The sequence below is a fragment of the Setaria viridis genome, chromosome 9 (genome assembly GCF_005286985.2).
Source record: "Setaria viridis chromosome 9, Setaria_viridis_v4.0, whole genome shotgun sequence".
Classification (NCBI taxonomy): domain Eukaryota; kingdom Viridiplantae; phylum Streptophyta; class Magnoliopsida; order Poales; family Poaceae; genus Setaria; species Setaria viridis.
Genome location: NC_048271.2, coordinates 55252059 through 55266822, shown reverse-complemented (window position 1 = coordinate 55266822; position 14764 = coordinate 55252059). Strand labels below are relative to the sequence as shown.

Here is a 14764-nt window from a genome sequence, read left to right as displayed (position 1 = left end):
TCAAACAAGAGGTTTCTATCTGACCTTATTCTTTCAATTAAATTGTTGAATTGCATAACGGAGAAGCCAGGAGAGCAATCAAGGGTAGCACAAAAGTTATCGACAGATGATGAGGGATATCGATGAACTGGACGAACTTATTAACTACGTGAACAACTATTTATCCCTATTATTGTATTTGGTTTCACCAGATGATACTACGATGATCCTGATCTGGCTTGTGCTTTTTCCGTGTTTGCTTTGGAAGACGGGTACGGAGGAGGCAAGCTAGATTAATAAGGAGTTATCAACTTTGAAGTATCTTTCCTGAGCCTAACAAGCCAACTAATCCTCAGGGCCGCCTCCAATTCTCCCCAAAGTAAACCACAAAGGATAAACATAACCATATTGGCGGCCAAATTGCCATATACATTACCACCCCCTGCCTGCTTTGCCCAGTTAACACCCAACAACATGTGTGTGCGCCATATAAATAAACTAAAATATATATACACGCCGTCTACCGGCAAGTGTAGCTGCACATCGCATCCTATTGTATGCACCACATGTGCATGCGCGTGCGCATAAAATAGGCGCCTCTCTTCTCACTCCTGGGGCCGAATCAGAGACCAGCAGCCATGCCGATGGCCCGATATGCTGACCTCAACTCCCTCTCTCTCCTCTCATCTCTTCTCTTGTGCTACTGCTACCACAACAAACAACACTAGCTGGCCTAGCTTGCAGGCGCATCTGCCAACGAAATTTCTAATATGCCAAGCAGATAACCTGAAATAAGTTCAGGGCCAGTGCGGACTGTATTAAAAAAAAATCGCACCACGGATTCACATTGCAGAGATATTCTATCTGGACGCATACGTGGCTCAGTTATGATTCGCTGAACTTTGTTTAACGTATTCAGGACAAGAGCAACAACAACAACGCAGAGCGTACGATCGATCACTGTGCATCCTGCGACCACCAGCTGCAGGGGGATCGATGCTACGCTACCTGCACGCAGATTTGCAGTACGACCATCTGATTAACTTCGAATTAAATTTGTGAAGAAAATAAACGGAGGATGCGTGCAGTTTTCAGAGGCAGGAACTGTGCACAGGATGTTTCGAGAGAGTCGTTCGGACTGAGCAACCCAAGCACGCAGTCAAGCACGATGAGATCATCGGCATCCTGAAATGGGCCTGTCCAGTTTATTAATGGGGCAACGTTAGCTAGATAATTAAAATAACAAATTAAGAATATATATGATCTTGCATGCTTCACCACCTGAAAGTGCAAGGAAACTTGAAATGATATAACATAGGTTGACTTGTGTCAACCATGTTTAGTGTACCCTGAACAGGAGCATATAAACAAAGCCGGGCGCAACTAACTTAGTGAGCGATGCAAAATTGTCCGTTACCAGTTTAGCACGCACACTGCTTATATTTTCCACTGCAAATTAACCTGGAAAAAATAGGCTATTCTTATCGCAGGAATAACACACATCGCAAGATTTAAGTGTAAAACAAAGTGGAGTACTCCTACTTCAAATAAAAGTTTGAGGTAGAGCATGCATCAACTAGAATTACTACTGCTCCCTCCGTCCCACAAAGACTGTTCGTTTAGAAAAATTTAAACAAGATAGTAGTAATGCTAAAAGTTCAAAGTACCCTTAATAACTCTTCTTAATTAGATGGATGACCAAGTAAAATTAATTATACTGCAAGCTTGCAGTAATTGTTGGACCTATTAGCCTTCCTTATTTAGCGAGTTTGGCTCAGACATCGATGGTGGGAGTAAATGATCAATTCATTAAAGGACTAGAATGTATCACGAGCATCTTTGTTAGATTGTTCGAAAGTTATATGGCCAGTACTAAATGAACAGCGTTCGTTAACGGAGGGAGTAGTCGACGCTCCTACCAATCAATAGCATGCTGAAGACTTGCAGGCAACAACTGGCATTTTGGGGCTCATCACCTGCCTAACTCACGTAAAGGCTCCCCCTATAGTATGAGAAGGACAAGCTCACATGAGCTCAACCAGATAATTCGTGGGGCCCACCCTCTCTCTCTCCCCCCTCCCCACTCTCTCTCAAGTCTCATCTCATCCCTTTAAAAAGCAAGCTACTTGTGTATTGTGCCCACCCCCTTTTCCTCCCTCCCTCTATACCTCATGGATACATACATACATATACTCCTACACAGACAGAGAGGTCACTACAACTACAAGCATACATATAAACACGGTGGCCAATTACCTTTGGTGGCAAGCCAAAAGTAAGTATCCATCACCTTCCCCTTTTCCTTTCCCCCACCAAAGAACCTTCATAGTACTGCTACCAGTCATCACATCTCCTAGCTATAGCCAGCCACTTCTTCCTCCTTTCAGTCTTTCCTCCTCCAGTCTTCCTCTTCCTTCCCATCCTCTCCCCTTTGATTTGAGCCCTGAAAAATCCCATAGAAGAACAAGCTAGCTAGCTTGCACACAAACCCTGATTCCTCAATTCATCCCTGGCTAGCTAAGGTAATTCACCAGTAGTCCCCAGGTATCCAAGAAGAAACCAAGAACCAAGCCCTGCAATTCTAAGTTATCCCAATCCTAAGCCATCCACTTATTATATAAAAGAATCCCCAAAGTCCTATACTAACTATAGTAACAGCGCACCACTGTTTGCCATCCGGTAGCATACCATAAGCTCATAGTATACTACTGGTCAAAGTTCAAGGCAGCAGCGGCAGGAGATATCGGCGTCTACCTACCTCCACGCCTCGATCTCGATCGCTAGCTGGAAGCGATGGAGTTCACCGCCGGCGGCCTGACCCGGCCGGGCGGCGGAGAGGAGCGGACGACGGAGCAGGCGGCGGCGGTGGAGAAGGAGCACATGTTCGACAAGGTGGTGACGCCGAGCGACGTGGGGAAGCTGAACCGGCTGGTGATCCCGAAGCAGCACGCGGAGAAGTACTTCCCCCTGGACGCGGCGGCCAACGAGAAGGGCCTGCTGCTCAGCTTCGAGGACCGCACGGGGAAGCCGTGGCGCTTCCGCTACTCCTACTGGAACAGCAGCCAGAGCTACGTGATGACCAAGGGGTGGAGCCGCTTCGTCAAGGAGAAGCGCCTCGACGCCGGGGACACCGTCTCCTTCGGCCGCGGCGTCGGGGAGGCGGCGAGGGGCAGGCTCTTCATCGACTGGCGCCGCCGACCCGATCCGCCCGTGCAGTACCACCGCCTCCCGCTCCCCTCCATCCCCTACGCGCCGTGGGCGGCGCACGCCGCCGTCGGTGCCAGGACGACGGTGCTCCACCTGCCACCCTCGCCCTCCTCGTTCTACGACTACGACTCCCACCGCCGCTACGCCGGGTACGACGCCTACGGGGCCGGTGGCAGGCAGCTGCTCTTCTACCGGCCGCACCACCAGCAGCATCCGCAGGCCACGATGGTGCTGGACTCCGTGCCGGTGCGGATACCGACGACGCCAAGCCAGCACGCGGAGCCGCCGCCGCCCGTGGCGTCATCGGCCTCGAAGCGGGTGCGGCTGTTCGGTGTGAACCTCGACTGCGCCGCAGGCCCCGAGGAGGAGAGCGGCGGCGGGAGGGCGGCGCCGCCGACGCAGACGACCATGCCGCTGCAGCTGCCGTCGCCGCCCTCATCGTCGTCCTCCTCCTCCGGGAAAGCGAGGTGCTCCTTGAATCTTGACTTGTGAAGGCGGGAGGTCGTGGTCGTACGTACGATACGATCTACTGCTACAGCAGCTACCACTTCCCGGCCACCGCTCAAGGCCCAAATGGTCGTCGTGGAGAGGATCGAGCGAGATCCAAGTAAACAAAGGCGGCGGCGGCCGGTGCAAAGGAATTGCCAGCAGCAATCTTCTTCGTAACCCGTATATAGCTCATCTCTCTCTCAATTTCCTTTAGCAATTTCAGGGCGAGGGGAAACAAGAAAAAATTCAGAAAAAAGCAGCAACAGAAAATTATTTCTTGGTGGTTAATTTCTTGCTTCTCGATTCGCTTTGATTTGATCTCCTCGATCGTGTGCTTAATTATAATTGTGTTATCTCCGGCTGCTCGATCTGATCTTCTTTGCCTGCTGGAGACTAATAATTAGAGAGGAGGGGAGTCAATTTCTTGCATTTCTGAAAGCTAATTGTATAGGAACGAAACACGGTGTGCTCCCCACATATGATAACAATTACTACACTAATATGGGCTGCATGGTATGGAGTAGTAGTATGTGTGTTTTACTGTGCTGCATGCATGTATTGTGCACATGGATTGTTCTTGTTCTTGCTGCTGCGGCTGTGATGTTTGGGCAGGTCAATTGGGGCTCCCCTTCCAAAGCAGCTAAGCTGTAGGGAGGAGAGGGGAGGCAGGTGCCTTTAAAATGTGGGAGATAGGCAGCCAGCCAAGCCAAAGGCCAAAGCCATGCCAGAGCTCAGCTGCCAGCCCCAGCCCTCTCTCTCCCTCTCTCTCTCTAGGACAGGCAGTTATGGGATGAGTGGAGGTCAGATCCTAAATCCTTCTGCTATTCTACACAGGCTGCGCACACTCTATGTTCGTAAGCTTGCTCATCTATCTCTCGTCTCTCCGTCTTTCTCTCTCTGCGCATCTCTCTCTCTCTCTCTCTCTCTCTCTCTCTCTCTCTGTACATACTACATACTGTTCCACTTCTTGATTTGGTTTGCGCATTTGTCTCTTGGGCCATCCCTTCTCTGCTGTTTCTGTTGCTGCTGTCTCTTCTGCACCAGCAGTTCTGTCTGCTATACTGTGTGAGGTGTTCATCAGGCATTCAGGCATGCATACGAAACATGAAAGCTAATAATGTCAATATTTGCGTATGGTATCCTGCCTTTCTGCAAGAAAAGCTAAAAAGAAAAAAAAAGGGGGGGGAAGAAGTGGTGCATTGAAAAGCACACGAGAGATCCTTTTTCCTGCTGGAGTCAGTTTTCCCTCTTGATCTTTTTTGGTGTCAGAGCAAGGAGGATAGAAGAATCGCTACATGCATGGTGATGCATGCTCACTGTGAAATTGCAGACCACATTGCATAGTAGAGCACAATACATTGCATTGTTGTGCATTGCATGAGGCAATAAAAAAGAACTTCACTTTTTTTTTTGAAAGACCAAAGAACTTCACTTGTGGGGAGTCAGACAAGTACTCCATACCAAGTAGTAGTATATATTATTCGAATAACCTTGTTAATCAGGTCTGACTTCTACTCATATAAGTAGCTGTAGTCATTGGTGGGAGATGAGAGAACTTTTCTGCTTTACCCATGCATGAGCTGCAGGCTCTGCCATTGCTCAGTGTTAACGCATTAATTATTAGAACTTAATGCAGGTTAGCTAGCTGTTCCCTAGACCATGGAAGATTTGCAGATAAATTATTGATTCTCTCTTTGGTTATTACGAGTTCAGCCTCCAATGCCTTGTCAGAAAGAAATTCAGTATACGAAATAAATATAGCAGCAGCTTTGATGTCGTGTGTGTTTTCTGTAGCGTACTCCATCTTACTACTGTTGACAGTAATGGGACAATTAACTCTGGTATCAAAAGGACTCAGGACCATGCATGCATGGGGTTCATACTAATAGATCTCTTTAAAGTTTTAGTACTTCTAATTAAACATGAGATCAAGATCATACTTTTAATATAGCAATTAGAAACTCGCTACTGTTTATCCTTCAAATTTCTTTCGGGAGATGCTTTGTTTATTCAGGAGACAAAATTTTATGAAACATGCATGCTGGTTCTTTTATTTGAACTTCCAGTACTTTGTAATGTAATTGGCTCTCTTCTGGTTGTCATATTGCTTTATTTGTTGTTTTCAGTCATTCTGCACTGCATTCATATATCAGCACGTATATAGCTCATATAGTTCGCCTAAATTAAGGTAACTTGTTGACATAGAATTACACATCAACTAATTGATAAGTAACTGTCTCTTTGTTCCTAATATATATACACAGCTTTTGGGGAAGTAGATAATCCTTGCCTTATGCGCTACTGGTAGATAATTAAGCAATGGCAAGTTAAGAACTAACAATTGTGGTGTGTTAGATATAGTCATATATAGTCCTGCAAGATCTTTATAATTTGGTGCATATATGCACAAAAATATAAAGCGCAGCTTACACAATTGTTTTGAGTTCCAGGTGCTATAATCTCAAATGGTGTATATCCTAGTTGCAATGATATCTAGGTTATGGTTTAAGAAGGCTCTATATGGTAAATTATCAAATTTAGATTGCGTGTATTGGTAGCTAGCACTTCGAATTCTTAGTTATCTGCACTTCGGGAACTCAATTTCTTTTCTTAATAAAGAGAAAGAAAAATGTTATTAGCATGGCGATTAATTGTTTATGTTCATGAGTTCTGAAATAGTCTAGGTAATATATCATAGCCATTCTTCATTTCAGGGATCAAACTAGATAGAAAGATGTAAGATGATGAAGCCATGTTTCTCGTAGAATGTTGGTATACTACATACATTACTAAATTTGTTCACAAAATAATGATACATGTTGACCTCCACTGCTCAAACAACTTTGATCAACAAAAATTTAATATTTAGTCGATAATAAAAATGATGTGGCATTCATACTAGTTTTGTTGTAGAAATTAACTTTACAGTATACTTCCAAATTATAGTTCATCACTTCAGCTTTGTCTTAAAGTCAACCTTCTCTTAACTTTTTTATCAAGTTTTATACAAAAATATGTTAACATCTACAATATCAAATAAATGTACCATCCAGATATATTTCGTGGGGTATCTAACTAAACTAGTTTGATGCTATAGATATTTGTATATTTTTTCCATAAAACTTGTCAAACTAGAAAAGTTTGGACAAAACTAAAGTGGCTTGTAGTTTTTCATAATGAATACTGCATATAATTTAAGGGTAATGAGAGTTTTTATCGGTTGTTGCTTATTTGCGGTAAGGATGGCAATTGGAATAACATGCATTTTTGTTTAGAATGTCGTTCCATTTCATGAATGTCAATACATATTTAGTTCCCTTGCATCGACTTAAACCACAAAATTATTTCCTTTTTTATTGATGAGTTGGACTTTTGATTTATAGTGAAATTGGTAGACTCATATATGAAAATATGGAAATACTCACAGTTAGCATGTGCCACAAACACAAGCACATATTAGGGAAAACTGCCAGCATCAAAAGGAATTGAGTTGGGAGTATATAGGGAAAACTGCTAAGACATTGGGGATCGGAATTGCTTGCACTAAAAAGGAACTAGGTATCATCATCCATGAGTACTTAACAATCTGTTTGGTGTTCACTGCCTCTCGCTCCAATCTTATTAGCATGAGTTTTATTATCAACCTTGAAAAGGTACCAGTAATTATAACCCAAGGGATTATAAAAATTGGTGCGTGCCAGACTCAAATTATATTTTTCTTGCCTTTTCAAGGACTATATATGAAAGAACCTCGATCTATATACAGCTGGGAATGCGTAGATATGTTATTCGCCCATGTTTTCATATTAGACATGTCAGCATGATTGTGTGATGATTTATACGGATCTAGCATGCATCGTTATTTCTCATCATGGGGTATTATATATGAAGCTAGCAAGAGCTTAATAGGAGGAACACGTACAGAAACGTCCTGTTCATGTGAGTTGGGATCTTCTTTCCATCTAATTTTCGATATCAATGTCATGAAAGTGAAGTGTGAATATATAGGGTGAGTATATATAGCTACCTAGCTAGCTAGCCAATGTCCACGAGTGAGACAACGACCTGCTAATCATCCACACGTTTTCAATTCTTTTGCCTTTCTAAAATGCTAATCGATGCATACATGGCGATCGCAGGTTCTGCTTGGGAGTCTTATTTACTGTACTTGGAATGCGAACGCGTTCCTTTGAATTCTGTTTCTCAATTTCTCAGAAGCGTTCGTAAAGCTGGACTGTCAATTGTGTGTGCTTATGTGTTCTAGAATTAAGGATATGTGCACGGGTCTCCATTCCAATCGTGTGGCAAAGATCTCACATCGGAATTGATATGACCTACTACTACTGCGACCCGTTAAGAATAATCCATGTGACGCGTCGTCGTTGATAGATGTTGAAACTATTCAGCAGAGAATTGGAGAGAAATGAAGGGGAAATCCCAATTCTAAACACAGGCCCTGTAGGGAAAGATTGATGAGAGAAAGCTAGTCGCAAAGGATCCGATCCGGCCCCAGCATGCAGGTGGTGGATGGGATCATCACCAAGGAGACCATGGCCATACCACACACACACACACACACGGTGCATGGACCATCCTAGCTACGAGATCAGCTAGAATATGGGGAGCACGCTGGGCTAGCGCTAGGAGTACAATACTTCACACACTAGCTACGTGCTGTGGGGCTCACCCTATATATACTAGCTAGGGATCGTCCAATGCAAGAGGCCAAGGCCGATGGGTCGCCTTCCATCTCGCTCGCACACCTTGCGCGCGCCCGACGTACAAGCGACGCCGACGCTGCGACCGCTACCACCAGGCACCAGCAGGTAGCCGGATCCGCTCCGCCGCCGCAGCCCGCCGGTGTCCATCTCCATGCATGTGAGCGCGCGCGCGCGCCTGCGCCAATCATCATATATCTGCTGCTGTTACATCTCTTTCCTGCGGCCTGCGGCGCCGCCTCAGCTGGCCGGGCGCCCATCGTCTGCCAGACCAGAAACCACACCTCTCACCGGCCGGCTCGCCGCCGCCCTCCGTGACAATCACGTACTTACTCCAGTAGCTGTTTCTTTTTTTCGGGATAAGGTACCAATAGCTGTGCGTGTATTGCTGGTAAATTAAAGCTCACGGGGGGTGAAAACCATCGCTTTCTTTTTACTCGCTAAAAGGTGGACCATGTATTACTGTAGGCTAGTTGGTATGATTCGGTTCCAAAGCGCTTTAGTTTCGGTACAACCCGTCAAAAAGGACAGGATTTAGAGCTTGGCAACAAAGTTGAGCATGGACAGTCCGGAGCACTGGCTGGCTAGCTGCCAAATAGATAGGCGAAGGAGGTAACGGTGAGAACGGGATTAAAAGAAACAACCGTGTCTTATTAATTCTATCATTATCCGTCCACACAGTCCACACATCATGCTTCTTCCCGAAGCCCCTTCAACACTACTCCATCCGTTTCAAATTGTAGATTATCTAGGTGTGCATAATAATATCTATGAATTTAGAAAAGTCAAAATAATCTACAATTTGAAACGGATGGAGTACTTTCTTCTTTCTGTTAAAACCACAGCGGATAATAATGAGCTGAATGCTTTACATTTCCTTCCCTCGTCTGGTGTAGTATGTATTTGCATGTCCATCCTGCACTGTCTGGTTGCTTTCGGTTTGGTCTCCATCACGTTCTCCGGCCTGTTCGCTTCAGCTTATTCAGCCGGCTTATCAGCCACCCAACAGTGTTTTCTTCTCACAACAAATTAGCCGTTTCAGCTTTTTAGCCGGCTTATAAGCTGAAGTGAATAGGCTTTTCATCGATGAGCTCATTTGCCGCCCGTGTAACCAAAGCCCCCTGAGAATCATCCAAAACGTGCTCCACCAGCACCATTTTTCTGCAACACATATGCGTGCACACAAAATGTAATAGTATATCTGCGTAAAAGTTATGTATCTAGAAAATCTAAAATTGGCGTGGTAATTTTTAGAGCGAACATGATGGTTTCTTTTAACACTACTACTAAAATATTAGGATAATCGACTAGTCAAACAAAGCTGCGCCTGCCTGCCTAAGTAATCAAAGCCTCGTCATTGCACTCTCGAGCACACATCCGTTTTGAGAGCAACATATTTTTCGTGCGGTTGGCTGCTCCATATCATGCATGAACGTGTCACCTGTTCTCGACACACACGTACGCCCGGCCCCTGGGCCTCCTGACATGATTTGCAACTGCATCAAGTATATACGAGAAATGTCTTAACTATTAACACGCACCAATTAAAGCTGTAAAGGCCGCCCAGCTACCTCTGACCATCAACGAAGCTCCACAGTAGCTGAAAACGGCGGGCTAGAAGGACGAAAACTGAGCAGAAACTATTGCATACTGTGCAGTGCGTGTGACGCGTGCCTCTTTTGACAACTACGTACGAACAGCAGCCGGCCGGAGCTGTGGTGTGCAACAGTGGCATTGTAGATCCCAGCAGGCGAGCAAAAGCCAGCTCGCGTACTCGACACGGCTGATTAGTTGCATTTATCAATTATATGAATTTAGAAACAAATTAAAACGGAAATCTCTACCATAATCATATGTATTTTTTATTGTTAAGCTGGTCTATATCAAGATATCAGACTATAATGTTGAGGACACAAGAAAGATAATAGATTTTACAAATTATACATGCATGCATATATACTAGGTTAACTCTGGATCCAATTATAAATATGGACTCTCAGCTCCTTTATATTCTTGTTTTTTTTATGCAGTTGTTTTGTTTCTTTCGGTGCATGTATGCCCCCTTTATATCAGTTACCCTTCCTTTTTAGTGAGATGAGCATGAGTTGTATGATCTTGTAATGTCAGCTTTAAGAAATTAATTTGTTTAGATGGGCTTTGTTGGCCTGTTGACTCTTTAAAAAAAGACCGACGGGGTGAAAATCTTTGGAAGAAATTGCGGAGGTCCGTGCTAGTTGGTCCTCGTAGTGGGACCCGTTCTGCAGGCACCAGCAGGCGTGCATGGTGCATTGGCAGTGGGCAGGGCCGGCTGTGTCGGCGCAGGCTCTCATTCCCTGCTCACCTGTGACGCCAATAACTTCGCTGAGCTGGAGTAGTAACAGAAAGCTTATCCGTCCTCCACTCGGTGGGACCAAAACTACCTTCAGGCCCACGCGCCAGTGACTAGTAGGTGCGTACTTTAGTACGCGAGGCCTGTACGCAAGACAAAACTGGGCGCTGCAGGCCAATGGGTAGGACGCAGCGTGATCTTTGTCCTCATCTCCCGCCACTGCATCCGTGGCCCCCTTCAGTTTTGGGACCACACGTCAGTGACCACAGGTTTGGCTCGTCACCCCATAAGACGAAAATTCAAAAGTGCTGTGCACTTTCTGCATGCTTCGTTGCCGCCTTTTCCCCCCCGTTCGGTACCTGCTGCTGCATGTGTAGTTTCTTTTTTGTAAGCTGCTGCATGTAGACATGTACTCCTAGTTGACATTGTTGCCCCCTCAGTTTTTTTTTAGAAAAAAAACATTGTTGCTCCTCTGTTGTGCTTGGGCATACCCAGCCATTGCGTGATTTGTGCACAGTAGAGCTGATGGCTGCTGAGCTAGTGATACACGACTTATACGAGTACATGTGCGGTGCTGTAGGAATACATGTGCTGGTACGCAAAATCGTAGACCTATTTCGTCCTGATTGTTTGGTGTGATATATAGGTCATGAGGCAGCATGCATGTACTCCTGCTGCAATCGTACTACGTGATATACCATCTTGTACGTGCCTGATGCATGTGGTGGAGCATCTGGCAGTTCTGAATGATCTGGTCCTCGGATCCTCCTGTTGCACATTTTAGACATTTACACGAAATTATGAGCTCGTGATTGGACAGTCAAGTGGATCGACGTACACACCGATAGGTGGTGTCCCATATGAGGTCTGCACACTGACCGTTGCGAAATTAAAGGACGGTGGTCTTAATTGCACAAGCAATCCAATTAATGGCGATCACGCACTGCGGTTAATGAAAATCACCATCAAAATCAGCTTTTCATTGGTAGTAGTTCGCAGCTAAGCTAGCAGCTGCTGATGATGATGATGCCAAATTTCAACAGAGTACTTGCGCAAAGTTAATCGCTGGTCTTAGGCCTAGAGCCTAGGTATATACTAGCGGATAGACCCAACCCTGTCCGTGCAACTGAAAATCTGGCAGCCACGGCGGGGATATGATAGCTGTTGGCGACATAACATAGCCATAGGCCCCATAGCCACCACGGCGTTTTGTAGCATGGAGATCGAGCTGCTGAGCATGCCCTGCATCGCACGGTCATTAACAATTAATGGCGCGAAAGATACATGTCCGTGAACATGCACGGGCTAGCTAGAGCTAGATACAAAGACACAAACAAGGTCTCTCAGGTCAGGTCAGGGTCAGGCCTACACGATGCAAGCTATGACTGCTACAGTGGCAAGTGCAGACACGTCACCTGGATGGGGCTCTCGGCTCCCGTGCAGGTGCAGGCGGCCGGTCGAAGAACCCGCCGGAGCCTGGCCGGGGTCCGGCTGTCCCGGACGGCCCTGAACAGGGACGTCTCATCGAAAAGACAGCAACGAACGACCGGAAAAGAGGAGCAAAACAAGGCGACGGGACGGCGACGACTTTTGAGAGGGGCAGGGGCGGGCGGCGGATGGATCCCGTCGAGCTGAATAGCTGATGCCTGCCGGGGGCGTGCTGCGACGAAGTGTGTGTTGCAGCTGCTGGCAACCGTCACTTCAGAGAGCGCGCGCTGCTGCAAAAGCCAAAGAGGCGGCGTCGATCATGCCACACGCGGAATCTTATCGCTTTGTTAGTTTACTGTTCACACAAAGTGCCCCTGCTGCCTGCTGCATGAGAAGAGAAGCTGAGAAGCACAGTGAAAGGAGCTAGAATCCAAATCAGAGACTACTACTGCTCCCACGTCGCGTCCATCAGGAAGAAAGCCCTGTGCCGATCGATCCAGTTCATATTCCCTGCAGGAACGAACCATACGTGTCATGTGTAAAAGGGTTGTTGTTAGGTCAGGTCAAAAGGAGATTATACATCGACGGGGACACTACGGTGCTAGCTTCTGGAAGAAATGAAATCAGGAGAGGCGGACGCAAGCGCATACGGCATCAGAGCGCCTGCCTTGGAATATAGCTACCTCCAGCGAACGCACGGCTTCCACACATGGAGCTTTCAGGCAGGCTAGCTAGCTTCAGGCAGGTCAGGTCACACTTGGAAGAGAGCTGAGGAGCCGTATCGGCCGAGGATCGATAGCGTATATGTTATCTCCAGAGGGAGATCGATCGATAGATGTCTGTCTCCGTGTCATCAACATCTCAGCAGCTAGCAATATCTTGCTCGAATGAAGTAACCCTCATCATGGACGATGATTGGCGCTCGTCATGCATACCGATCGATACGATAGCTAGAGACCGCGCCGGCCAAGAGGGAGACGCAACGCAACGCAATCTCTCTGCCGCCCATCTCTGACGGATCATGACTTGTCGTAGAAGCCAATACGCACAGTACGACGCGGGGTTGAACAAATGGGGCCCTGCAGGAAGCTCCCAGCTGACTGTTCGACCGATCCACCCGTCGATGTCGACAGGTACTTCTCTTTCATCAAGTCCAAAAGCATCGGGCGTGCATGCGTTTCTGGCATGCTTAGCTGGTTAGCCAATCAACCAAACTTGAGACTGTTCTAGATTCGAATCGACGTATCGGATGCAGCGTTCACAGGTATCCACAAAGAGCGGGAGAGCATGAGCAAGAATACTTAGTACATATACGGACACTAGTTAGTGAACAGATTACACGGTGGGGTATCTGAATATGAACTAGTACTGTAGGTCCGAACAGCAACGAAAAGCGAAGGGGCTGTAGTAGGAAAGCAGGCGCTACTGTATGTGCGAGTGAGTGTGCGTGGTGCGCTCGGCCTGCCTGCCTACCTACCCGCACCGCCATGATGGACGGATGGATCGGCCAGGCCGGTGCAGGCGATCTGGCGGCGACGACAGGTAACAGGCATGTTACCCCCCATGCATGAGGAATCATGCGTGCGCAGACAGATCTGCCGCTGCGCGACCTGCGAGACTGGGAGACCACCACCGAAGCGGCAGCGGCAGCGCATCGACCGTGGTACGCGACGCCGCTGTAGCGGGCACTGTGCTACTCCACGCCGCACAGTGTAGGCGCCCTGGACCAGCTACTAGCCGGTCAGTCAGTCCAGCCTTTTTTCCACGAAGCGTGCTGCGTTGCCTGCATGAGTGGGCCATGGCGTCGGGTTGGGTTGGGTCCCCCTCATCCTCAATCCTCCTCATGGGTGGGGTGGGCAGCCGTGGTGGTGCCTGCCACTTGATCCTCTGTGATATGATATGCGCATTTCATGAGACGGCGAGCTTCGTTCTGTAACTAGAGCACTCAGAGGCCCACCAACAGCTCATGGCCCGTACTGGTGTCCACTTCTTACGGGCCCGTGTAGACACCCTAGCTAGGTGGTTATCAAGGATTTTGAGTGGCACGGCCCACCTGGTGTGTACAGACCCTTCTGTCTGGCGCAACTGTATATGTAATAAGCCCAAAAATAGTCCAAGCACCAAGCCTACTGCTTAGAGCCCATCCATCATCAAGATTTCTCTCTACCCACCGGCCCACTACGAGCGCCGAAATCACAGTCACATGGTGGTGGTTCAAGTGCAAAATCAGCAAGCCTCCTCTGCTTTCTTCAAAAAGAAAAAAAAACCCAATCCTCCTCGGCTGTTTCCAAAATCAGTGTTTTGAGTTTCTGCTCGGGGCTTTGCTTCATCTCTCTTTTGATGTTGGATGTACCATGACTGATACTGTACTACTCATACGGTCATACCTGGTAAGCAGGAAGTCAGGAACACTGCCTTGGAGATCAGAGGATTTCTGCAACTACACTTTTTTATTGACCACTGTTCTCGCAATCCTTAGATATACATACAGTTTCTTGATGACCTCCGGCTCATGGTTACAAACAAGCACTCAATCAAGCTAATAAAAGAATAAACAAAGCTATATATCTCTCATCATCAGAACCATAAAAAAAAAGTATAGAAGAAGAGGAGG

General features: G+C 46.8%; 1 protein-coding gene across 1 annotated transcript; it reads left to right on the top strand.

Annotated features, from left to right (window-relative positions):
* Positions 1-2000: 2000 nt before the first annotated feature.
* Positions 2001-4215, top strand: LOC117835910 (B3 domain-containing protein Os03g0120900). The gene is made up of 2 exons (XM_034715238.2): positions 2001-2254; positions 2698-4215. Exon 2 carries the CDS (start codon positions 2773-2775, stop codon positions 3676-3678), a length of 906 nt encoding a protein of 301 aa, XP_034571129.1. The 5' UTR covers positions 2001-2254; positions 2698-2772; the 3' UTR covers positions 3679-4215.
* Positions 4216-14764: the final 10549 nt, after the last annotated feature.

What these genes read in the sequence shown, in the direction of transcription:
- LOC117835910 (XM_034715238.2), top strand. Translation starts at nt 2,773, where the DNA reads ATGGAGTTCACCGCCGGCGGCCTGACCCGGCCGGGCGGCGGAGAGGAG.